Source organism: Dermatophagoides pteronyssinus, unplaced genomic scaffold (genome assembly GCF_027571235.1).
Source record: "Dermatophagoides pteronyssinus isolate colony J.1.1.1.1 unplaced genomic scaffold, Derpt_VIB-CSIC_2022.12 sq0001, whole genome shotgun sequence".
In the NCBI taxonomy this organism is placed as follows: Eukaryota; Metazoa; Arthropoda; class Arachnida; order Sarcoptiformes; family Pyroglyphidae; genus Dermatophagoides; species Dermatophagoides pteronyssinus.
Window position 1 is genome coordinate 501,437 of NW_027461525.1, and position 25,623 is coordinate 527,059.

At 29.7% G+C, this 25,623-nt stretch overlaps 7 protein-coding genes across 9 annotated transcripts; 4 read left to right on the forward strand and 3 right to left on the reverse strand.

Annotated features, from left to right (window-relative positions):
- Positions 1 to 32: 32 nt before the first annotated feature.
- LOC142646025 (histone H3) lies at positions 33 to 693 on the forward strand. Its single transcript, XM_075823851.1, has one exon. The coding sequence runs from the start codon at positions 134 to 136 to the stop codon at positions 542 to 544; it is 411 nt and encodes a 136-aa protein (XP_075679966.1). The 5' UTR covers positions 33 to 133; the 3' UTR covers positions 545 to 693.
- A 345-nt stretch (positions 694 to 1,038) lies between these two features.
- Positions 1,039 to 1,588, forward strand: LOC113798445 (histone H4). The gene has a single exon (XM_075819536.1). The coding sequence runs from the start codon at positions 1,116 to 1,118 to the stop codon at positions 1,425 to 1,427; it is 312 nt and encodes a 103-aa protein (XP_075675651.1). The 5' UTR covers positions 1,039 to 1,115; the 3' UTR covers positions 1,428 to 1,588.
- A 295-nt stretch (positions 1,589 to 1,883) lies between these two features.
- On the reverse strand, positions 1,884 to 2,458 carry LOC142645468 (histone H2A). Its single transcript, XM_075821706.1, has one exon. The coding sequence runs from the start codon at positions 2,381 to 2,383 to the stop codon at positions 2,009 to 2,011; it is 375 nt and encodes a 124-aa protein (XP_075677821.1). The 5' UTR covers positions 2,384 to 2,458; the 3' UTR covers positions 1,884 to 2,008.
- A 174-nt stretch (positions 2,459 to 2,632) lies between these two features.
- On the forward strand, positions 2,633 to 3,241 carry LOC142645466 (histone H2B-like). Its single transcript, XM_075821699.1, has one exon. The coding sequence runs from the start codon at positions 2,648 to 2,650 to the stop codon at positions 3,080 to 3,082; it is 435 nt and encodes a 144-aa protein (XP_075677814.1). The 5' UTR covers positions 2,633 to 2,647; the 3' UTR covers positions 3,083 to 3,241.
- Positions 3,242 to 3,248: 7 nt separating this feature from the next.
- On the reverse strand, positions 3,249 to 4,822 carry LOC113796491 (uncharacterized). The gene is made up of 2 exons (XM_027346779.2): positions 3,577 to 4,822; positions 3,249 to 3,512 (listed from the first exon to the last, which is right to left on the reverse strand). Exons 1-2 carry the CDS (start codon positions 4,496 to 4,498, stop codon positions 3,382 to 3,384), a joined length of 1,053 nt encoding a protein of 350 aa, XP_027202580.2. The 5' UTR covers positions 4,499 to 4,822; the 3' UTR covers positions 3,249 to 3,381.
- Positions 4,823 to 5,247: 425 nt separating this feature from the next.
- Positions 5,248 to 10,865, forward strand: Tango1 (transport and golgi organization 1). The gene is made up of 7 exons (XM_027346778.2): positions 5,248 to 5,618; positions 5,674 to 5,801; positions 5,866 to 7,951; positions 8,017 to 8,105; positions 8,179 to 8,256; positions 8,324 to 8,548; positions 8,607 to 10,865. The coding sequence occupies exons 1-7, from the start codon at positions 5,456 to 5,458 to the stop codon at positions 10,710 to 10,712; spliced, it is 4,875 nt and encodes a 1,624-aa protein (XP_027202579.2). The 5' UTR covers positions 5,248 to 5,455; the 3' UTR covers positions 10,713 to 10,865.
- Positions 10,866 to 10,913: 48 nt separating this feature from the next.
- LOC113796492 (uncharacterized) lies at positions 10,914 to 24,972 on the reverse strand. 3 transcript variants are annotated; one of them, XM_075821691.1, is made up of 3 exons: positions 24,844 to 24,972; positions 11,458 to 12,052; positions 10,914 to 11,392 (listed from the first exon to the last, which is right to left on the reverse strand). In XM_075821691.1, exons 2-3 carry the CDS (start codon positions 12,034 to 12,036, stop codon positions 10,952 to 10,954), a joined length of 1,020 nt encoding a protein of 339 aa, XP_075677806.1. In that variant the 5' UTR covers positions 12,037 to 12,052; positions 24,844 to 24,972; the 3' UTR covers positions 10,914 to 10,951. The 3 variants fall into 3 exon arrangements, with proteins under 3 accessions (XP_075677806.1, XP_075677809.1, XP_027202582.2); XM_075821694.1 differs by lacking the exon at positions 24,844 to 24,972 and adding an exon at positions 12,121 to 12,139; XM_027346781.2 differs by lacking the exon at positions 24,844 to 24,972 and having other exon boundaries at positions 11,458 to 12,114.
- Positions 24,973 to 25,623: the final 651 nt, after the last annotated feature.

Sequence of the window (25,623 nt, forward strand, 5' to 3'; positions counted from 1 at the left end):
CGCCTTCAACGTTGATGATGATTTTGCATATAAAAAGGGTCGATCAAACTGGCTCACGTTACTCATTTGTTTTTTAGTTTTTGTCTGGTTATCATCTCATTTTGTATCAAAAACAACAAAATAATTTCGAATAATGGCTCGTACAAAACAAACAGCTCGAAAATCTACTGGTGGTAAGGCACCACGAAAACAATTGGCAACCAAAGCTGCCCGAAAATCGGCTCCAGCAACCGGTGGTGTAAAAAAACCACATCGTTATCGTCCTGGAACTGTTGCTCTTCGTGAAATCCGTCGTTATCAAAAATCAACAGAATTGTTGATCCGTAAGCTACCATTTCAACGATTGGTTCGTGAAATCGCTCAAGATTTCAAAACCGATCTCCGATTTCAATCATCGGCCGTAATGGCATTGCAAGAAGCATCTGAAGCATATTTGGTCGGTTTATTTGAAGATACCAACTTGTGCGCTATCCACGCTAAACGTGTTACCATTATGCCTAAAGATATCCAATTGGCTCGACGAATTCGTGGCGAACGTGCCTAAAAAAAAAATTTTTACATTTCATTTTTTTTAACCCTTCATTTGTATACAAAAAACGGTCCTTTTTAGGACCACATTTTTATCCGATTGAGATTTGAGTATTTTTTTTTTTAATCATCATTACAATGTGAATAAAATAATTTTTATCAAAACTTTGGATTGAAAATTGTATGAAATTAGACGAAAAAAATCTGGATATTTGTTTGGAAATGAAGAAAATCCAGTGGGGAAAAGGAAGGTTTATGTTCTTGATTTTTGAGGCTATCCAAAAGAAGAAAAAAAAACGTGGAATTTTGTTGATTTGAATTTTGATAAAATCCGAAAAATATTCAAGTCCATTGTGTGTGTGGTCTGCTCAATGTCAACAAATATTTTCGCGCGAAAAATCCTTAAGATTGCTCAAAGCTAAAAAGCGCGGTTTGTTCCCGCCCACTTACAAGCATGCGCGATGATTGATTTGGTTCCATTTCATGAGTATATAAATTCGAAGCATTTCAGCTTTGAATCTTCACTTTTGATTTTTCATTTTTGCTGTTAAGTTTCAAAAATTTTTTTTTAACAAACAAAATAAATCATGTCTGGCCGTGGTAAAGGTGGTAAAGGTCTTGGTAAAGGTGGTGCAAAACGTCATCGTAAAGTTCTTCGTGATAATATCCAAGGTATCACAAAACCGGCCATTCGTCGATTGGCTCGTCGTGGTGGTGTCAAACGTATTTCCGGATTGATCTATGAAGAAACCCGAGGTGTCCTAAAAGTTTTCCTCGAAAATGTTATCCGTGATGCTGTTACATATACTGAACATGCTAAACGTAAAACAGTCACCGCTATGGATGTTGTTTATGCTTTGAAACGACAAGGACGTACTTTGTATGGTTTCGGCGGTTAATTTCATTTACCAATCATCATTCTCATTAAATCATCAAATCATATATCCCATCACATTTAATCAAAACGGTCCTTTTCAGGACCATAATTTTATTGACGATCTTAGAGCTATTTTTTTGTAAAAATTAAATTTAAAATAAAATTACATTTTTGATTCATTTACATGCTTGAATTTGTTTGCTCATTTTATTATTAATCCGTTGTTTGAAATACAAAAAGATTTTATGGCCATAAAATTTTGTATTCTGGCTATTTTTACACTCTGGAGACAAACACAGTGTATCGATAGATAGGTTTGCCTTACCTGTTCTATGAGAATTTCAGTGGAAATTCGTGATAAGAAAATTGAATCACGAATAACGAAGAATCGCATTGAAACTTAGTTGTTTTGCTTGTCCACATTATACCAACAAAAAAAAATCGATAAAACATTTGTATTGTTTTTTTTAAGTTAAAAAAAATTTTATTGAAATAAAAATGCTAAAAAATGCTCAAATTCGTAATTGGAATTGTGGTCCTTAAAAGGACCGTTTTATATGATGATGTGTATGTGAAATGAATGATTGGAAATGATAATGAAATTTATGCAGTTTTTTCTGTTTTTTTCGGCAACAAAACTGCTTGGATGTTTGGCAAAACACCACCCTGTGCAATGGTTACACCGCTCAACAATTTGTTTAATTCCTCATCGTTACGGATGGCCAATTGAAGATGTCGAGGAATGATACGGGTTTTTTTGTTATCCCGAGCAGCATTACCGGCCAATTCCAAAACTTCAGCAGCCAGATATTCAAGTACGGCAGCCAAATATACTGGAGCACCGGCACCAACACGTTCAGCATAATTGCCTTTACGCAATAATCGATGAATACGACCAACTGGAAATTGAAGACCAGCTCGAGATGAACGAGACTTTGCTTTGGTCTTGACTTTACCACCTTTACCACGGCCAGACATTGTTGATTTGGTTTTGATACGAGATACGATAGCAAGAGAAAAAATACAAAATTTCAAATGTTAAAATTTTTTTTGTTCGAATTGGGCTTATATACTTTGTTTTTACTGAAAAAGTGGTGTTCGTAGCATGAGCCAATCAGAAGTTGGCAAAAACGCGCGAAATTTTTTTTAAGCACCGCCTTGTTTGATGAAACGCGCAATGTGATTGGTCGGTGCTGTGAACACCACTTCAAATCGTATAAATATCGTGTTTCGACAATAAAAATGTATTATTCTGTTTGTTTGCTATCAACGATAAACAATCAATTGAATTCAACAACAACAATGGCCCCACCAAGCACTGGTAAAGCTGTCAAAAAATCTGGCAAAGCTCAAAAATCGGTTCGAGCCACCGACAAAAAGAAGAAACATCGTCGCCGTAAAGAATCGTTTTCGATCTACATTTACAAAGTATTGAAACAAGTCCATCCGGATACTGGTGTTTCATCGAAAGCAATGTCAATCATGAATTCATTTGTGAATGATATTTTCGAACGTATTGCTGCCGAATCATCACGTTTGTCACATTATAACAAACGTAGCACCATTACATCGAGAGAAGTTCAAACTGCTGTCCGTCTTTTGTTACCTGGTGAATTGGCTAAACATGCTGTATCCGAAGGTACCAAAGCTGTTACCAAATATACATCCAGCAAATAAATTTCCATCATTTACATCATATAAAAAACGGTCCTTTTTAGGACCACAATTCCAATTACGAATTTGAGCAAATTTTTTTTTTTGCATTTTGTAAAATTTGACATTTTTTTTGTAATAAACTTGACCATAATAAATAAAAATGAATAAAAAAACCAAAAACATTCGATTTTCATTGATTCACCGAAAGATCAAAAGATTTCGGATTACTTTAATATAATGGATTCTTTTGTTAATATAAGTATGGTTTTTATAATATGATGATTAAATCAAAAAAAAAAAAGTTTATGCTTTTTAATATGTTAATGACGAGGAAGAAAATAAATTTCCGATGATTTTTTCATGCCTAACCTATCATAAACTGTTGAACGTTGTTGTTGTTGTGGTGATCTTGATTCAATACGTTCGAATACAGGTTTTTTTCCAAGACGATCTATTTAGAGAAAATAGAGAAAATAAGTAAATGATAATCAAATTAAAATCAAATATTATTTAACCTTTAATACTTGATACGGTGGTTGATACGGATGTATTTCTTTGTATAGGATTTGATCGTTGTTGAATAGTTTTATTGAATAAAGTATCATTTTTACGAATATCCAATCGTGAATTATGAGTGATGGTGGTGGTGGTAGTAGTGGAGAGACGATTTTGAATTGATGGATTTTTTAATAATAATGAAGATTTGTTTGATTGATTCGATATTATAGCATTTTGAATTTGGTTAGAAAATTTTGTCAAACGGCTTTGTGCTTCAATTTTATTACGAATTTGTGGATTCGTTGAAGTTGTTGTTTTCATCATTTTTGATGCCGATGTTGAAACATCATTATTATCATCATCATCATCGGTTGGTGGTTCGATACGTTTTCGAGCGGGAATAATAGCATTCAATCCGGTAACATTACGAATAATTGTTGGTGATGAATTTCGTTTTGGAAACACTGTGTTCGTTTTAGTAATCATTTGATTATTTCTAGCCATTTGAACATTATTTGATGGAATTTTTACAATTCTTTTCGGACTAGGTGCTTTGACAATTCTTGTCGAAGGTATTCCAGTAGTACGAGAATCAGATTGTTTTTGTACATTATTATTCGATGAAATTGTTGAATCAGCTTGATGAAATGTTTTCGATGTTCCTTGTGATGAATCTTTATCTTTAGCAGAAGCCGTCGAATCATCAGTACTAAAAACTTTTTCTCGATATGAATTTGTATGTACTTCTTTGGCATGTCTAAGTATCGATATAACATCGCCCATTTTTTTAATTTTCATATCATACAGAATTTCTTTATTCAATTCATCTAACATATCAAATCTTATACGATTTTCAGTAAATATTATAGCATAATTATCAGCTATATCTGATGGTAAACCAGCATCAATAAAAAAACGTTTCCATCGATGTGATGTCATTATTGATTATTGATTATATTGGGTAAACAAAATTCAGCGAAAAAAAACAAAACAAAAATAATTATTACGAAAAGAAAAACAAACAGAATTCAATAAGATAATTTATTCCATCGAACACCATCGAATCATCATATTTCCCAAAAAAAAACTCAATGTGGAGCAAAACAAAAACAATAAAAAATTCTTTCGAACGTTTGCAGAATCCTCGACCCTATTCGTAAACGAGGTATGTTTTTTTTTTTTTGCATTAAAATCACGCATCGATGCGCTGCGTTCGATTTGTTTTTCTTAATGGCCTGTTATTAATGTTGTCTGTTGCCGCCGCGTTGTGTTTATGTTATGTTTTGTGTATGACACGTAAGCTGTATGAATGAAAAAAAAACATTTCGCTATTCGAGTCAAAATAACTTTTTTTTATAAAAAAAATCGGTTTAAAGAATTAATTTTTTCATCATCATCATCATCCAGCAATAATGGAATGATAATTCCGTTGACTCTCATCTTTTTTATATCAAATTTATTGATCTTGAAGATTTTATATTCATTCATATGACGTTAAACTCGATAAAAAAAAGTAGAACACAAATCGAATAATTAAGTCGTAGTCATTTTCTCAATAGTAAATTCTCATCATTCAATGTTGAACGAATGAATGAATGAATAAATGAAAAAGTAGATTTCTCATCCAAAAAATCACATATCTAATATATTTTATTGTAAAAAATAGTTTAATCAGCTGATAATATTTTTAATCTAATTTTGCACGTAACGATTTATCGTATACATGCTCTTCATATTTATCAAAATTGAAAAGCTCACTTTCTCATTTTATTGAGTTAATCAATCAATCAATCAATCAATTGAACAAATGATCAAATTCATTCGATTGTTGTTGTTGTTTTTGTTGGAAAATTCTTAATTTTATTGTTTGTTGTTCATCAAATAAACCATTAAATTATGGTTAACATAATGAAACCTGTGTTATTATTATTTCAGCAAAATTTTCAATCATCATACATTATTTGGTTATTTACATTTTGGCTATTGATTTCAATAAATGATGCTAAAAGTAAATTACCCAATTATCAATCAATATTATGTGCCGATATTCATTGTAAAGGTATATTTTGTTTTGTTTTTTTTTTCTCCAACTAATATCGATTTTCATTTAAAAGAACCTATCGCTGATGGTATTACAACCATACGATATCCATCACCGGATAGAAATTTATTATCATTTAAAAAAGATTTAAATGTAAAAATATTAGGAAAAACTGATGATAAAATTTATTATTTTGCTGAAGTAAGTATTTATTTTATTTGATTTCTTCATGATTCACATTTGTAAATTATTCAATTTGTTACAGGTAAATAAAAAACGTGGTTTTGTGCCTGCAAAATTAATCAAAGAAACAAATGTTCATTTTGATGAAACAAAACTTGATAAAGTTCAATTTGATTTTGATGAATATGAAAAATCATTAAAATCATCTATTCTGGTGGAATCTGGTTCGGATATACTCGACGATAATAATAATAATAATGGTCAAATTAATGATTCAATTGTATTGAGCAGTTCTTCTAATGTTGATCATCATAATCAAGTGCCCAATGATTCATCAATATCACAACAATCATCGGCAACACCATTTGTTTATTCACAAAAAGTTACTGTTATTGATGGAACTACTATAAATGAAGATCTTCTTGGTGGATTAAACACTGCCACACCATCACCAACATTTGTTCAAAATCCAGTTACAAAAACAGCAACGATTGAAGCAAATTTCAGCAATATTATTGATAATGAACTTGATTCGAAAAATGTTAACGATCAAAATGAAAGTGAATTAAATAAACAACATGGATCATTATTAAAACAATTAGGTGAACCTATGGTTGTCGTTCAAAATTCTACTGTTGATTCAACTGTTCAAGATGATGTTACTGTTTCTGGTGAAGATTCATCCGAAATTGTTGAATCATTAGATGCTGTTCACAATTCAACTTCTAATGTAGTCAATGAAGAAAAAAATGATAGCAATAAAGAATCAACAAAGAATTCAACATTAGTAGCCGATGAAAATGAAGTTAAAGTTGAAGAAAATAATGATGATAAAACGGTGCAACAAGAAATGAAAATTTCTGAACCTGAAGCACCAATCAATTCAGATTCGGTCAACAACAACCAGATACCAAAAACTAATGATTCGGATGTTTTAAAAGCTGAAACAGTAATGAATGAAACTTTGAATGAAAATCCATCGATACAAGAAGACAAAAAGGAAAATTCAAATAACCTCGAGGTTGATAAAATTAATGATAAGGTAGCTGCTGAATCGGCTAAAAATGATTCGCAAACTACGATTGAACAGCAACAAACTGTTGAACAAGCATCACAATTGCCTGTTAGTAATGATAGTAATCAACAACAACAACAACAAAATAATGATGATTTTCAACAAGAAATCCATCGAAATAAAAGAGATTCAGAACAACAACAACAACAACAACAGACGGAAAAAGTTGAAGAAAATAATCTCAAAGATGCAAGTAATAATCAATCTTCGATATCTTCTTCTAACAGCACTGTGGATAATAACAACAACAACGATAATGTTGATTCAATATCATCATCATCACAAACCTCGTCACAGCCGATAGCCGCTGCAGACATTCCACAAAATTTACATCAGCAAATTCATCCTCCAGCTCATCATCATCAACAACAACAAGCATCACCACCAACAAATGTTGATTCTTCCAAAATCAATCCAGAATTGAATGAACAAAATGTACAACCGGTTAACAATATTAATCAGCAAGTTAATAGTAATAACAATCTTCCTCCTCATCAGCCTCATTTGCATCCAAAATTGATTCAACGTACTCATGTTGAAGATTTAAAAGATACAGTTAATGTTGATCCATTGAATAATCCTCAGCCGCCGCCACCACCAATACAACAGCAACAACAACAAATTCATTCTACACCAGAATCGTTACCGGAATCACCAAATTCCAATAAAGAATATTCAAATGAAAATCATCATTCGCAATCAACTGCAAATTTTCATGCCGAAGGAAGTGTTTTAAATTCAAAACATAAACCATTTGTAGAGAATAGACCAGCACCTATCGATAATCAAAATCAACAACAACAACAACAATCAGTTGTATCGGAAAGATTATTAGTAAATCCGGTTATACATTCGGAACAATATCAACCACCAGTTAATAGTAATATATTTAAAAGAAAATTATTAGCCGAAAGAGTTGGATTTGTTAGTGTTATTATGGAGATAATACCGGATGAAGTGGAACTTTTTTTCGAAAGTTTTAATATTTCATTACATGCAATCATATTTACATCGATTGTTGCATTTTTTTGGTGTTTAATGAAAGTTTTCATATTTTTCGTTAGTTCATCGAAAAAAGTCCGTGAATTACAAGGTATGTTTTTTTTCTGTTTTATTGATTTTTGGTTAACATTTACAACTTTTTTCTCCCTCGAAAAGATACAATTTGTCAAACACAAAGAAAACTTTATTATTTTGAAGCGGAAAAAGATAAAATCAAAGAAGAATATGTTCTTTGTCGTGATGAGGTAATGTTTTTTGATTTGATTTGATTTTTTGTCCAAAAATATTTATGGCTAATCATTTTTTTCATAAATAAAGTATTCTTGCTATAAAGATAATCTTCATCGAATTGAAAAACGTAAATATCAATTGGAACAAGAAAATGAAAAACTAAAGGTAAGGATTTCATTAAGATTTCCTTGAATTTGTTTTTTAAAAAATTTTGTTTGTTTTTGTTTTTTAGACTGAAATTGTAGGTTTGAAAAAAGATAATTCATCATTGAAAATTCAAGCCGAATCAAATCCAATAATTAGTTCGAAATTAGATCAAATTTCATTGGAATTAAATAGATTTAAACAAGAAAATAATGAATTATGTTCGAAAATTGTCGAACTTGAAACACAAATCAATCAGAATTTGACGACTATCAAACAACAAGAACGAGCTGCTCGTGCTGATAAAGAAGAGGTTTGAATTTTTTTTTCTTCTGATTTTTTCATTTTAATCCTTTTGGCATTTTCAACAGATTGATAACCTGAATGATCAATTAATGACATTGAATGAAGAGATAGAAAAATTAAACGAAACAATCAAAGAATTGGAACAACAATATAATATTGTACAATCGGAAAATCTAGATCTTAAAGAATTACAAAATAAACTTAGTGAAGAATTAAAAGAAATGAAAGATGATCTACTTTCGTCGGAAGAAAAAGCTAGAAATTTTGAAAATGATTATAAATCAATGGAATCGAAATTGAAAACAAGTGAAGAAAAAATGGCTACATTTATGAAAGAAATTGAAAATAAAAATTCCGAAATTATTTCAATGCAAACATTATTGAATAAATTGAATAAAAATTTAACAAAAAGTAAAGAACATGTTCGTCGTCGACAAAGATCCGCTACTAATATGAATGGTGATCTTGCTATTGATGGTGTTAATGGTGATGAAGATTTAATCAATAATACAAATGATGATGATGAACAAAATATTGAAGGTGGTGGTGAAGATTCAATTTGTCTGCAAGATGTTATACAATTACAACTTCGTTTAACACAAATGGAAACAGAAAAAGAACAATTTAGACAAAAATTTGAAACAGTACAAAAACAATTACAAGATATAACAGATGAAATAGAATCAACAAGAAAACTGAATCAACAATTAAAACAAAATGCTGAAAATGCATTACAAGAAAAATTTAAAGCTATAACCGAATTAGAAGTATTGTCAAAATATTATAAAGAAAAAGAATTGGAATATGCTAAAGATATTGGTGTACATAAAGTTAAACAAGAACAACAAAATGAAGATGTTGAATCATTATTATCAAAATTAAATGTTACCGAAGAAGAAAATACTATTATAAAAGATCAATTAAAATCGATAAAAAAAGAATTAGAAGAAACTGAACGTCGTTATAAAAGTCAATTAAATCAATTGGAAAAACATTCGCATGAAAATTGGATAGCTGCACGTTCAGCAGAAAGAAAATTAGAAGAAACAAAAGCTGAAGCTTCTGCCTTACGACAAGCCTTATCACAATCGGTAAAATCTCCACCACCTGGTGAATTTTCTTTTGGTGGTTATCTAGATGATACGGCTAGTTCGGTTAGTTCAATACCTGAAGCTCTTAATACTTCATTACCGGTACCACCACCACCGCCTCCCCCTTTTCCGTTTCCATCGATATTTGGTTCAACAATACCTCCACCACCACCACCGTCTCAAGTTTTAGGAACACCATTGACCAATCCAGCGGCAAATCTATTCGATCTGAATGAACAACATAATGCTGCTGTTCATGCTACAAATTCCTCTTATTGGAATTCACCATCCGCTGTTGCTGCTCCAGTTACTGCTCAAGCTCCAATTATTCAAGCTCAAAGTTCCAATACATCGAATACATTTGCATTTGATCCATCCAAAAATATTGCATCTACCGATATAAATATGACATATACACAGATAAATCCAATGTCTCATCATCAACAACAACAACCACCATCGCAGCCTTCCAATTCTAATATTCAACAACAACAACAACAACCACAGCAATATAATACTAACAATTCGTATGGTGGTTATTATCCAAGTGGCGGTCATCAACAACAACAACATTCGTTTCATTCCAGTCAATTGGATTTGACACGGAATACTTATTCACCGGCTTTATCTCAACGTTCAACGCATACACCTTTGACTACGGTCAATCCGAATGCAATTAATCATCATTATGATATGCAAAGAGCTTCACAATCTAATCCTTATGTATCGCCACCACAACAACAACAACAACAACAACAACAGCCTAATCCAAATCCATTTAGTTTAAATTATTCAACAACAACTGGCTATACTCAACAACAACAGCCACCACCATCTACAAATGATGTTTATTCAAATTCTCATCATCATCATCAACAACAACAGCAATCATATAATATTGGTGGACATCAACAACAACAACAACAACCTGTGATCGATCCAAATAATACAATGCATTCATCATATTCTTCTTCTTCAACACAACAACAACAACAACCACAAGGAACAAATTATCCCACACATCAGCCATCAATATCAAATCAATCAAGACCACAATCGGTCCATAATCAGATGGTTTAAAAATGATGTTTGATGAATGTGTTAATTTGAAAGAGTTTTTCTGAATGTCCCAATTTTACATTTATGTAGGAAATGTTTTCTTTTTTTCCCCACTTTTCTCACCAACAGAACTGATTGATTGATTAAAAGCCAATTATTATTATTTATTCTAAATTTCATGTTTGTTTGTCTTTTAAAATGTATAATTATTTGAAAAAAATATAATTTTGAAATCTTTTATTTGAAAAAAAATATTGCATTTATGAATTTGGCAAATTAACTGTAGAATCAGTAACAAAGCTCGAATTCGAATTCATTGTTGTTGTTGGTGGTGGTGGTGGAAGAATTGGAGATGCTGAGCTTTGAATATTATCGGAAGACATTTCAGGTTGCTGCTGCTGCTGATTATGATGATGATAACTCGGTGGTAAATAACTGAGTGGAATTTGTGGCGGTAATGGTAATGAAGATGGTACATTTGGTTTCCATCCAGCATACAATTGTTCATGTTCAGCTTCTCTTCGTTGTTCTTCTTGTTTCATTTCTTCATATGCTTGTAATTCTTGTTGATATTTTGGTTGTGCAATACCTAATGCATCGACCAATGTTTCACTTATATTACGAAACATTTGTAAAAATCTTATTGTTACTAATGAACCACCGGCTAAAATTTTACCAACAATGCCAAGATTATTGTATAACTAGAAAAATTTTAAAAAACAAAACAAAAATTAAATAAATAAAAAACAAATGATTTGATATTTACATCAACTAATTCATTGGATAAAACTACATCTTGTATTTCATCATCATCTTCATCGTCGTCGTCATCATCATTTGTTGTTATCACATTGTTCGAATTTGATGATAATTCACCAGGATAGATAACGCCATCACTATAATAGATTGCAGGTTGTGATGGCGGCGGTGGTGGTGGAAGAAACATCGAAGTTTTTTGTTCTTGTTCCGGTATCACGTTAGTCGGTGGATTAAGATTATTTGCATATGCTGTAGGCATTTGATATGTTTCTGTAGAAAAATAATTTGCATCATTATTGCTGTTTTGCGATTCATTCAACGGTGGTGGTGGTGGTGGTGGTGGATTATAAGCTGATATTTGATATGAAGATATTGGTGCTGATATACCCGAATCAGTGATTGTTGGTGGATAAACACTAGGAACAAGATAAGTTGTTGACATCGGTGTTGTTGATGATGATTGTATTGATGAATTTGTCATCATCGTTGTTTGTACTGATTGTTGTTGTTGTTGTTGATGATGATTAGGATCTAAATTGCCATCAATCGATGATGACAAAGTTTCAACTTTATTATTATTGTCCATTGTAGAATCAAATCAACTAAGAATTAAAAAAAATGTTTAAATTCGAACGAATTTGTTTTACGGTTTTTATTATTAATTACATACAATGTAAACGTCATCAGATTATATATGAGTTAAATTCATTTGAATAAAAACGACATCTATTGTCAGTTTATGGAAATAATAGAATTTTCAAAAAAAAATCAAAATTCAAAATAACGCCATCTATGATTCGAAAAAAAAACATTTTCTCAACGATCAAACGAAATGACCAGAAGAATTTTTTCCAATCAACTTTAATCCTATCCAAGGATTTACTAACAAATCAATCAATAGATCGATACAAGATGTACAGCAACAACAACAAAACCAGCCATAATTCCAAAGATATTGACGTTGTTTGTTTTGTTTTTTTTTCATGTAAAAAGATCAACGAAAAAAAAAAAATATGGAAAATAAGAAAATAAAATGGCAAAACTTTTAACCCCCCACTATTAACGATTATTTTTCATCATATCCCCCTCTTCCGACAAAATAAAGCATACTTTATTTTATTTTAGTTAAGATGTTTATATTTTATTTATTTTTTGTAGATTTATAGATTAACATTTGATCCGGATATCGATCTGTCATTTACACACACATACACAAAAACAATAACAGAAACAGAAACAAATTCTTAAAATATAATCCTTTTTTAAAAGAATTAAATAAGATCTAAATGTTGTTGTTGTCGTTGTTTTCATAAATGTCAACGCATTAACAAGAAAAACAATATCAAGTTCTTTTCAAGAATCACCGTAATTAAAAAGTGCGCCATCAACCATCATTATGGAGATATATTATGGTTACATGAATCTTTGGTTTTTTTTTTTGGATTTGAACTCAATTTGCTGATTGAAAAATTTTAAAATTTTTTCAAAAATTCAAAAATTCAAAATTCAATCATCGACATTAATATGAATATTGCGTTTTTCTCAACTCTGTTCACTCTGTTCAACCAGATAGAAAACAGAAGCAAAAATAGAATTCAATTTTTTTCAATTGAATAGAATCAATTAAAAACGAAAAATTTGAATTTTTAATTAGATTTGATAATGAACAAAAACTACTAAAGATAATGACAAATGTTGATGATGGTGATGATCATTGATGCAAATTATCATTATTATTATTTTATGTCAATGGTTTATTTATGTAAAGTTTTTTTTTGTTTTTGTTTTTGTCTGCGTTTGTTTGTTTGTTTGTTTGTCTGTGTTCATTCATTATTTCAACGATCAAAAAATATTAAAATTTTGACTAAACTAAATAACAAGCAGACTGTGGTGATGATAATAATGATTTTCAGAATTCCAAAAAGAATTATTATTATTTTCATCATGAAATGAATGTATTTGGGAGCCACCGACCAACCAGCCATGAACCATTAAGACTTTTGACATTTGACATTTTGAATAGAAACAAGGCGTCATTTGAATTGTTTATCACATTTTTACATCTATCAATTGATGTGTGTGTGATACGCCAAAATAAACAAGGATCTTTTTGAAAACAAAAAAAATTCTGTCCAACAAGTTGTTGTTGCATCACAAAAACAAAAAAAAAAACAAAACAAATTCAACCAACCATAAATTCTTTGTCCAAATGGAATGAATGTTGATGAAATGTTTTTTTTTTCGATTTTTGCAACTTTGAAAATGACATCGTTTTTTACAGTTATTTAATTTTTATTTTTTGAATATTGTATTCCTGGATGGAGTTTTTTGTTTTTTTTTTGTTTTTTTTTTGTTTTCTGGCTTGGTCGTCAACACCATAAGCCATGAAACAGAAACAGAAATATTAAAAACATGATCAAAAACACAAAGTGAGAAGGAAAATAAATAAAATCATCCATCGAATGAATGAATCATCTATTGATTTGTCCTAAATGAAAATGTCCTCGACCAAATTTTTTCTTTTTTTTCGTCAATTGATGATCATTATTTTCAATAATAATAATAATATTCATTAATCGAATGAAGAATAACGATGTTGATGATGATTTTAATGACAGTCGTTGTAGTTGGTAACAGGGGGAAAAAAACACTAAATTTTATTTCAGACTAAACAACATGATGATGTTCGGGTGTGAATATTGTTTGTTTGTTTTTTTTATTAGTTATTTTTCTATTCCACAATTTTGGTTTTGCCTAAAAAATTCATTTGTCCTATTAACACTTTAGCATTATTTGATCATGGATTATCAGGAATTTATAAATGAAAAAAAAACATTCAGGCAAATAATAAACATTTCAATCAATAAATAAATAAAAAAAAAAGATTTTTTTTTTTCATTGAAACATTTTTACTTCCTATTAGCGTAATGTTGTAATATTACATTTGATTTGATGTAATGTAATTTGGTCCTTGGTAGTCTTTTTTTTGAAAAAAATGGAACAAAAAAAGGATTGTGTGTGTGTGTGCAAGTGAGTGTTAATGTTCGTTTTGAAGGATACAATGCCACCAATATAGTCGTTGTTGTTTGTTAGTTTGGTTTCCAATGTCATCAAATGAAGTAAAAAACAAAATGGAGATCATGGTTGCTTGCTATATTCAGCGAATAATAATATCCCCACTAAAAAGTAAAAAAAAATCGAAGCATCCTTGTATCAAAAAAATAATATTCATTCATTCATTTATGTCCTTGATTGAAAGTTTATTGTCTGTTGTTGTTTGTGCATCCATGAACTAAACATGGTGGCCAACTTAAACAACACTGGTGGCCATGTTTTCTTCCTCAATTTGATGATGTTTTTCAATTGAGTTCTTTTTTTTTGTAACAGTGTCATCATCATAATAAACATCCATGGCCAGACAATATTTGTTGATTATTTATTTAAATCGAATAAAGTTTATATATGAAAATGTCCTTCTATATAGAGATATTTATTTATCGTTATTTTTGCTTATTAACAAGGCCCAATTGTCATTAATGTCAACAGTTACAGTACATTGAACATTCAATTGAATTCTTGATTAATCAAAAAAAAATGACATTATTAACATCAACGATCAGATCATGAATGACATTCAATGGCTGTTTGTCTTCTTTTTTTGCAAAAAAAAAATTCCTTAATTAATTTGATTTGATTGAGATGTTTTTGGTGAACCAAACAAATTCGATTCAATTCGATCGATTCAATTTAATTTGGATTAAGATGTTCGGATTTGATTTGGATTCCCAGATTTCCGGATGTTTACCGAATTTTTATCATATCAAAATTGACAATCGATTCAATGTAAGAACTCAGTAGGCTTTGAAGGAAAACCAGTGAAAAAAAAAGTATTTCTATAGAAAATTTTCAAATGGTTATATAATTACAAACAAACAAACAAGATGTGGTTATTATTATCCTTGATTTCTTATATAATGATGTTACGATTGTGTGTTTACTGTGTGTATGGCCACAATGACAATGATACATAACATTGAAACAAAAAAAAATGAAAATGAAAATTACTTCATACATAATACTGATGTAGTCTTAGTTACTTTTTTGTTCAAAACATGGCCAAAAACATTGATAATGTCGATGATTATGTCGATGATCATGGTTAACAACAACAGCGACTTAGAATAGTAACATCTTGTATAATAATAGTAACGGTAAAGGTAAACAAATGAAGAAAGAAACCTTGTTTGTTAGTCAAGTGTGTGTGTGTGTTTCAATGGCACATCCTTGATTCAATGATTCAATGATGTGGATTTTTATTTTTTTTTTCATTCGCATAATATCTTAATGAACTAAATATGTTTTTTTTTTTTGAAACTATCGATTCATCGATAGTAATAATGATGAAAATGAAAAAAAAATTCTCCAAGATTCAATTTGATTTATTGTTTGTTATTAATTTGATTGTCCACCTTGACATTTTTGACATTTAAAAAAACAAATGAATTTGACAACAACAACAACAACAAAAAACTCTGTTCCGTATCCGTTAATGATAAATGTCCACCAAAAAAAAAAAAAAAAAATGATTGAATGATGGCGAAAAATGAAATATTACAAAAGTTTTCTACTTCTTATGTTGTTGTTGTTGATCAAGTTCCGTTATTTCTTAATATCACAGAGTTAGTGTGAGAGGGAAAAAAGTATTATTTCACGAAACACAAAAATGAACTAAATTTTTCGCTTTACCACATTTTGTTATTTTTACATTGGTTCAATTTTCATGTTAAAGTACCGAATAATAAAAAACAAAACAAAAAATGTACTAGAATTCATTAGCAAAAAAACTAATCAAACCAACAAACAAACAAAACAACACGATAATTCAATTTATATGGATTCTTTGGAAATTTCGATTTCGGTTTTTCATATTTCACTCTTCTTGTTGTTGTTGTTATTTTCGTTAATTGAATTAAAATGTGTTTATGGTCCTCTTTCATTCATTCATTCAGTTTGGTTTTATCGATGTCATTTTCTTTCAGCAAAAAGTGTTGGAAAAAAGTAATGATAATGATGATTGATGCATGTATGCATGCATCCTCATAAGTACATTCAAAAAAAAAAAAAAAAATGGAAATTACCTAACACCATTTATCCTTTACCAATAATAATCATCGTAATCATTTACCTGGACATTATCCTTTCTCTTTTTTGGAGGTTATTTTTATTGTTTTTTTTGTTGTTCTTGCTTTGAATTTCCTTTTTGTTTGTTGCTGTTGTTGTTCCATTTGCATATTTCATTCGGTCAATCATCTTCGGCTATTTTAACAACAACAACAACAACCGATCAATGATGGTCATCATCATCATTCATTAATCAATTTAAACAAAAGCAAAAAGAAAAAAATGTCAAAAATTTCTAGAAATATTTTTTGTTTCCCAAGAAACTTTCCCTATCAATTTAATGATGCTGTTGTTTTCGTTGTTATCCTCATGCTTGCTTAATGTATATATTCGTTGATGTTTAGTGCTTGGTGTTTGGTGGGGGAGGAAAGGGGGAAAAAACTTGTGATGAATGAATGCTTTTCCAATTCTGTACCAAAATTCGGTACTTATGCAAAAAAAAAACAAACATTTTGCGTGACTTATCCGCTATAAAAGCAAAAAAAAAATAACAAGTTCTTTGGAAAAACTACTTATATTCATTAATAATAATGTTTTTTTTTTTTTTTTGGTTATCGTAAATTTTGTCCTTCGTTTTTTTTTTCTCTGTATGGCAATTTTTGCTGTTTGTTGCTGTTTGGCTGTTTTTCTAGATTGATTTATTATCGGATCATGATGTAACGGATAATAATGATGATGATGGTCATATGGCCAATTGGTAACGAAAAGAAAAACTTTTCGGATTTTCATTTTCATCGATCCATCTTAATCCATAAGGGGAAAAAATGGTTGATTTTTTTTTTCTTTCTGACGAAAGAAAACAACAACAACCAAATCAACAACAACAACAGCAAAAACAAACGTAATGAATCCAGAGTAAAATGATTGAAATTCATAATTTCATTCAGTACATTATTTCTTAGGAAACAAAATGAATTGAATTGATAAGATTTTTTTTTTCGTTTTTTCGTTTTCAATTAATATTTGTATTAGATTATGATTCCATTTCCATTTTCATTCATATTTTTTTTTCTTTCTTCTTCTGATTCATATCATTCATAATTCAAACACAAGTCTAATCTAATGATGATGACGTAATTTATAAATAGAGAGAGAGAGAGAGAGAGAGAGAGAGAGAGAGAGAGAGAGAGAGAGAAAAAACGAAGAAAATCGCGATAAATTATCAATGTTTTTTCATTACGTTTTATTTATACAAACAAACAGAAAAACAGAATGATCCAAGAATAATAAAATTAATAAAAATTGTATTAGAAATCTAGTTATCTTTATAAAATAAACTTGACCTTTTTTTTATAATAATTTTTTTACCTTTACACAGTTTTTTTTAATCATCCATCACAAACAACGTTTATCTATGAAATTTTCTATTTATTTAAGTCAACAATATTCTCTCTCTCTCTCTCTCTGTGTGTGTGTTTGTATGTTTGACATTGATAAGGTAAGAAGGGAAATATAAAGAATAATGAAGAATAAGAAAGCATGCAAGGAAAGCCAAGAATGGAACAAACCGATCAGGTTAAGGGTTAGTTAGAATTTCCCCTTCCCATTCTTCCTTTCGTCATTTATATATATTGTTTACCTATGGGGAAATAAAATTCAGATAAAAAAGAAAAAAGAAAAAACTATATTTTTTGATGATAAAATGAAATGAAATTTAAACAAAACAAAAAAAAAAATGCTGAATGTTGAAGAAAAAAAAAAGAAACTTTTATCTGACAACAACAACAACAGCAACAACAATCAAAGATCAAATAAAATACATTTTTCGGGTACAAAGTATTATTTATTTTATATTAGACAACAATGATCCAAATGTATGTTATTTGCAGTTGTTGTTGATATCATCTTTTCTGATGATGATAATGATAACAACAACAACAAGTGAAATAAATATAAGTTTAAGATGTTTGTTTGTTTGACTGATTTTCTTTTTTTCTTTTTGCTGTTGTTGTTGTTGTTGAAAATCTGCTTAAAAATGAGATAGATTTTGGTATTTGTACCCAAAAAGAGAAATAGAGAGAGAAAAAAAAATACATTTAGAAAAACAACCAAATCAACCATCATTACCTGAATGATTTCTTTTTTTCTAAAAAAAATTGTGAAATAATTTTTTGGTGACAAACAAACAAACAAAAATCATCTTTAGCCAGAAAGAAAGTTTGACATTTGTTTGTCGTTTGTCATTGTCAAAAATGTTTTTTTTTGTTGTTTTTCAATGGAAATGGTTTGAGAGATGATAAGATGTCAGCCAGCAACAAAAAATTTTTTTAAAATGAAATTTAGGCGACAACTTGTCTAATGAAATCGTAAGGAAATTTTGTTTTGTTTTGTTTTATCAATTTCGGAAAAACATTAATTTTAATCGAAAAAAAACAAACCAATTTTCGATTATAATGATCATTGATTGATTGATTGATTCGGAAACAAAGAAAACATCCAATTTTACAAGGAAAAAAAATCATTTTAATTAATTTAAATTTTTTTGTTTGCGAAACGTAATCGTTAAAAACAAACCAAAATAATGATGATGCGAAACATCATCAGCCAATCAATCAATCAATCAATCAATAATGAATTCTTATTCGAAAAAGAAAATAAAATCATTAAACAACTAAATTAAGCAAGAAAATTTTGAAAATCAGCTAATCGAATGTCCTGAATATCAATTCCAATCGAAATAGTGAAATATTGAAATAGTGAAAATCAAAATCGAAACCGAAAAAGCCAAAAAAATGCTACATTTTTGTTTATGTTGTTGCTGAAAATGATACATTTTTCCAGGATTGTCATTTGGTTATCCAGCAAAAATTGTATCCAAATGTATTCTCCCCCTATATCTCTATATTTGAATAGACATTATACGATATCATCAACATTTTTGATTTTTGATTTTATCATCATCACTTTCAACAAGTGCAATGGTTACAGGAAAAAAAAGAGGGAGACAAACAAAAAAAATCTCAGGCACAATGATCTTACAAGTAATAATCTCTCTTTATAAATATCATCATCACTACCAAGTTTTTATCAATTAATAGAATGATATGAATGATATGATGATTTACAAATTTCCGACGTAACAACAACAGCAATAATTCTGTCCAAAAATTCAATTTTCGGTTAACAACAGCAACAAGCAAGAACAACAACAGGCGAATCATGATGAACGAAGAAAAAAAAATGACATCATCGTAACCAGTTCATAAACAATAATAATCTTTTTCTTTTCTGATTTCAAATCTTATGAATGAAATGAAATTCTGTACGTTTTTACCAATCACCCGAGAACATTCGAGAATTTAAATTGAAAAAAAAGAAGATATTTTTCTGCTTATGATTATGATGATATCATCAACCAGCAGTAAATTGATTTCAAACAAACCAAAAAAAAAAAAAAAAAAAATAACTAACTACACACACTTGGCTTCTGTTTGATTGATTGATTGGTCGATCGATCAATCGATAAATAACTAATAAAATAATCATAACAACAACAATAATGATGATGATGCTATAAACAAAAAAAAAAACTTGTAATGTAATTGCAAAACCAAAAAAAAATGTATTTTATTTTCATTTCAAATGATGATTTGTTTTTTTCTCATCATTTGGTTGAATGTTTTTCAAAGCCAATAAACTCTCTCTCTCTTTGTTTAGGCTTCCATGTTTATTTAGCTTTGCCTGCTTGCTTGGTTGGATGATAAAATTCATTAAATTTCAATTACAAACGAAAAACCATATGGGATAAATTGAAAGATTAATATTATTATTGCAAAGAATCAAATTCTCCCTCTCTCTGTGTGTGTTGTAATTTCATTAATGTTTTTTTTTTTTGTTGTTGTTGTTATTTTCAAATCCAATTAAAAAAGTTTTTTTTCGTTTTTCTTTTCGAAATCAAATAAACAAACACAGAAAGAAAGAAGACATCCTCTAAAAATAAACCACCCACGCACACACATAATAACGGTGTTTGATCTTTTTTTTGTTCGGTACAACAAACTTTTTTTCTTTTGGGTTAAAAAAAATTTTTCGTTTAAATATAGAGAATGACTGGCATCATTGTTTGGTGGTAGAAATTTTAGTTTTGTAAAAAAAAAGGTCGACACGGTTATATCCTGGCCATTACACTTTTTTTAAAAATCCATTTGGGTAATTTACGAAAAAAGAAAAATTACATTTTTTTCGCTTGAAATTGAGAAAAACTTGGTTAGAAAGAATCCATTTTCATTGTTTTGAATTGAATATACCCTCACAAAAAAAATTTGTCCCTCAATGTTTATACAACGAAGAAAATGAATGAAAATTGCTTCTAAGTATAGCATTTTTTCTGGTAAAGAAAGAAAATGATTTAAATCTGTTTTTAAAAAAAGTGAAATTTCACTTTTTTTGCATTTCATCATTTTCAAGTTGCACAGAAATTGAAATGAAAATATGAAACATTTGATTCTTCTTCGTTGAGATTCTTGAGAATTTTTTTTTCGAAATTCATTAACCACATACATAACAATCTCTTAATCTTGTTGTGAAGTTTGTTTCACTAATTTAACAACAACAACAAGAAAAAGTTCTTGTTTGATAAAGTTTCATTGTTTGAAAAGAATTCATTGTCAAAGAGAAAAATGAATGAGAGTGATATGATGATGTAATTTATCAATTTAAAAAAAAAGAAGAAGAATTCTTCTTTGAAGAATATTTTTCTAAAGAATATCATCATCATCATCAAATGTCAAAAAAATCTATTGTTAGAACCTAGGGGTTAATTATGAAAATAAAGAATAATGAAAGAAGAAAGAGTTCATCGTATTCTTGATTGAAGAATTTCAATAGAATTCAAAAGCACTATTACGACAACTTTTTTTTGTTTTTGTTCATTTTGGTCAATGACATTCGTTAATTAAAAGTTGAAAAAAAAATTTTCAAAACAACCAACCAACCAAACAACCAATTTTGGAAATAAGAAACCTTAAAAGTAAAAAAGCAACTTTTGGATAAAAAAATCTCAAAACAAACATTTGATTTGTTTACTTGAATTTTTTTTCCCTTGAAAAATCGGAAAATTCAGCTGATCCAAAAATGATCATTATTTTCGGATTTTCACTGTTGGTCAATGCTGTGAGGTCCTTGTTTTCTTTTCTTCATTCAGATATTTTCCTAGAAAATATTGTCCAAACCAAAACTGAAATACTATCCAGTTTTCGACATTCACATTCAATGGGAATGAGATTTCATTCCATCATTTCGTTGTCAATTTGGTTGAATTTTTCAAAACAAAGTAAAACTGTTTTTCCCCCCAGCTTTCGGTTGTTGTCAAGGATAATGATGGTAGTAATAAGTAGAACAGGTCACCGACCAAGTACAAGTGTTTTTTTTCGTTTCGTTTCTTCAACGTTTTGAATCAATCGTCTTACCATTTACTTTACTCTCTCCTCCTTGTCAATGAGAATGTCAAACACACCATATGTTCGAGGATCAGGGGTTTGGTTTGGTTTTGCATTTCGTTCCAATGAAAATTTTCTTTGAATTTTTTAAAGTTTTTTTCTTTGAAAACTTTTTTAAACAAAAGGTACGGTTGTTGTATGGCGAGCTTGGCATTTAAATCTTTTTTCGTCTTCGTCGTTTTAAAAGGAAAAAAAACTTCTTCTTTTTTTCTCCTGGAACTTTGCTGAAGATTTACATTTTTTTTTGTTTTGATCAATTGTTTTCGATTTAGGTAAGGTTTGGTTTGTTCTGTTTGAACTTCTGAATTTCGTTCCTTCGTTCGTTGAATCAACCAACCAGCCAAGGACAAGTTTCTATTCAATCATTTAACCATACCATAGCCAAAAGGTACATTTAAATCAATCACACGACTTGATTTGGGCTTTAAAAAACGACCTCTGACCAGAAAAAAAAATCAGAATAAAAGGTTATTCAATTCAAGTTAGGTCAGATCAGGTTGATAAAGAAAGGTTAGTGAAAAGAAATTATTATCCAAAATGTAAGTGACATTCATTGTTTACACAACAAAAAAAGAAAATCAAGTGAAACAAATCACAAACATCACAAATACAGTAGCAAATTTTATTCAGGCAAAATTTTTTTTCTCACAGACATTTTAAATTGAAAAATTTTTTGAATTTTGAAAAATTTTTGAATTTCTTCTTTCGTTTTTCGATCCTCATCTGGAACCAAAAAAAAAACTCGAAGAACAAACAAAAAAACAAACCTAGAAACATTTTAAGGATGTAAAATGAATGAAAAAAGGAAATCGAAAGATTTTTTCACTCAAATCCGTTAATTAATTTTAAACCAACAATCAAACAAATTACCCAATTAGTCATCATTACTTGTAACTGAAAACGTTTTGTTTTCGTTTCGTTTTGTTCACAGAAAACAAAAAACAAGATTCAGGAAATCGATATTGTGATTTTCGAATGAAAAAATGAACAAAATGAACAACAGAAATTGAAAACAAACAAACAACCAATTCCTAATGGTGGAGAAAAAATAAAAGGAAATCTTAACAGGATTTTCTTTTTCTTCTTTTTCTGGATATTTTGTCTGTCTATCTTCTTCTATATCTGTTTTTGTTGTTTGGTTTTGCTGTTGCTATGGTCATTTCTTGTTTATCTTATTCTTGTTGTTGTTGTTGTTATTGATTTATGATTTGTGGATTTTCCTTCGTTTATTCGCTGGAATTTGACCCAATCACTATTAGCATTAGGCTTTTTTTTGCTTTTCAAAGATCGTGAACATCTTTTTGTTTGTTTTTTAGTTCAGCCAAACTAATATTGATGATACAGTTTTTGTTTGGTTTCTGGTTGACCAGGTCAAAAGGGAAAAAAAACAAAAAAGAAAGCATCATTATCATCATGGTCATAGGTCACTGTGTTACTTTTAGTTTTAGGTCGAGTGTTCGCTCAGCTCATCATTGATAAGTGTAGGGTATCTTCGATAATGTGATGGCCAAATGAAACAAAAAAAAAAAAGATGATGGAAAATTCAACTGGACTTACTGAACTGATCGAATGAATATTATCAATCTTTCTTGGGATATTATCATTATCATCACTAAGAGGGTCATTCATTTTTTATTTTTCGACCTTTACTGACATAGACACACAGTTAATCGACTTTGCACTGTTTTAATTTCATTTCACACACAGAGAAAATTATACACGTTGTTGGGCCGGGTCCGTTTAGTTTTGTAGTTTTTTTACAAGGAAAAGCAACGATGAATAAAAGGAAAACAAAATCTGACCCAAAGATGGATGGATGGTTTCGACACGCAAAAAATAAAAATGAAGGCCAAACAGTTTTTAAATGACCAAAAGACAGAGAGAGAAACTTCGAGCAAAGTTCTTAAGAATTTCGCTCAAAGTTACTGTCATTGATGATGATGATCGTTAAAAATTGATCTTTTTTTATTTTCACCATCACGAAGCTGGTTAACTTAACGAACGATATTCTTTCAGTGGTTTTTTTCACCATCATAAAAAACAACTTTAAAGTTTAACACGCACACACACATCATCATCCAAATAATGGTCACCTTGGCTCATCATCAATTGAACTTTTTTTATTTTTGGTGATCTTTAAATTCACCACCAAATAACCCCCAATCAGACCATAAAGTTTAAAAGTCCCTGGTCATCATTTTTGTTTGTTTTTTATCTTTTTTTCTCGAAATTTTTATGATCGTTTTTGGCCATCAAAATCAAGATTGACGAAGCACCGAAAGCTAGGCATTCGAATTGAAATTGATTTTTTGTAGTTTTTTTTACATAACCATGGTCATTATTTCAATCAAAAAATCAAATTAAAAAAAGTCAATTTTAAACACCATGTGAGTTTGTCGGTGGTGGTAGTTTTTCATTTCATTTCCTTTTCGTTTGTTGTTGTTAAGTCAGAAAAAAAGTGTTTTTTTAACACTTTCACTTCGATAACAAAAAGATTTAAATTGTACAATTTGTTGATGGTCAGCTGACTTTTATATAAGTGTTTACTGTGTGTGTGTTTAGTGTGAAAATCCATAATAAAGAAAATCCCCATTTAGAATCATACTTTTTCATTGCTTTTTTCACCCCCAAATCAATCAATCGATCGATCGATTATGGAGAGAAGAGAGGTAAATTCTATAGGAGATTTGTTCCAAAAAAATCATTCATTTTCATTCGATTCAGTCATCCATGAAAAACTGAAAAAAAAATTGAAATCAAACAAATACACTTACCACATATACCAGCAGTTTGGATACTATCTTTATCTTGTTGTTGTTGTTGTTGTTATTCGACAATAAACCACTACCGAAATTCAACAAGAAAAAAAAACCACCACCACCACCACCATCAACAACAGTGGCAACAGGCAAACAAAATGAAAATTTGTTTTTTGTTTTGTTTTGTTTTGAATCGTCCCAAAACACAGAAACACAGAAACAGAAACAGAAGAGAATTTTTTGATTGTGCGCATGTCCATTTCGAACATTGAAAACAAAATTTTCATTCTCATTTTTCGTTGTTCAGAAAAATATTCATTATTCAAAATTTTGGAAGCGTAGGATCATCATCATCATCATTGAATGGAACAAATTCATGATCACCATCATCATCATTCGTTTGTTTGTTTGATTTGTTTATGGACACCACACACACACACACACATGTACAGTGAACATCATTTTTGCCATTCTGAATGTGATTCTCTCTCTCTCACACTGAAATCAATGAATGAATATCGTCGTACAGAAGCAGAAACAGAAGAAAAAACAACTAGCAGCAATTCTTGATGGCTGTTGATGGTTGATGGTTGTTGATGGCTGTTGATGATAATCATTGATGATGATGATGTTCACAAACATCGAATCGATATAAAAACCCAACACACAACAAAATCTTCACAGTTCCATAATCTACATTTGAATTTTTTGTTTCGTTGTTGTGGAAGAAATTATCAAGTTTGACAAAAAAAGTTTTGAAAAATTCATTTTGTTGTTGGTGATGTTTCCATTTTT

Excerpts from the sequence above, each read along its gene's own strand:
- LOC142646025 (XM_075823851.1), top strand. The coding sequence starts at position 134 with ATGGCTCGTACAAAACAAACAGCTCGAAAATCTACTGGTGGTAAGGCA.
- LOC113798445 (XM_075819536.1), top strand. The coding sequence starts at position 1,116 with ATGTCTGGCCGTGGTAAAGGTGGTAAAGGTCTTGGTAAAGGTGGTGCA.
- LOC142645468 (XM_075821706.1), bottom strand. The coding sequence starts at position 2,383 with ATGTCTGGCCGTGGTAAAGGTGGTAAAGTCAAGACCAAAGCAAAGTCT.
- LOC142645466 (XM_075821699.1), top strand. The coding sequence starts at position 2,648 with ATGTATTATTCTGTTTGTTTGCTATCAACGATAAACAATCAATTGAAT.
- LOC113796491 (XM_027346779.2), bottom strand. The coding sequence starts at position 4,498 with ATGACATCACATCGATGGAAACGTTTTTTTATTGATGCTGGTTTACCA. Across the intron at positions 3,513-3,576 it reads CACCGTATCAAGTATTAAAG|ATCGTCTTGGAAAAAAACCT; the intron begins GTTAAATAATAT and ends TTCTCTAAATAG.
- Tango1 (XM_027346778.2), top strand. The coding sequence starts at position 5,456 with ATGGTTAACATAATGAAACCTGTGTTATTATTATTTCAGCAAAATTTT. Across the intron at positions 7,952-8,016 it reads AAAAGTCCGTGAATTACAAG|ATACAATTTGTCAAACACAA; the intron begins GTATGTTTTTTT and ends TCCCTCGAAAAG. Across the intron at positions 8,257-8,323 it reads AAGAAAATGAAAAACTAAAG|ACTGAAATTGTAGGTTTGAA; the intron begins GTAAGGATTTCA and ends TTTGTTTTTTAG.
- LOC113796492 (XM_075821691.1), bottom strand. The coding sequence starts at position 12,036 with ATGGACAATAATAATAAAGTTGAAACTTTGTCATCATCGATTGATGGC. Across the intron at positions 11,393-11,457 it reads TATCCAATGAATTAGTTGAT|TTATACAATAATCTTGGCAT; the intron begins GTAAATATCAAA and ends AAATTTTTCTAG.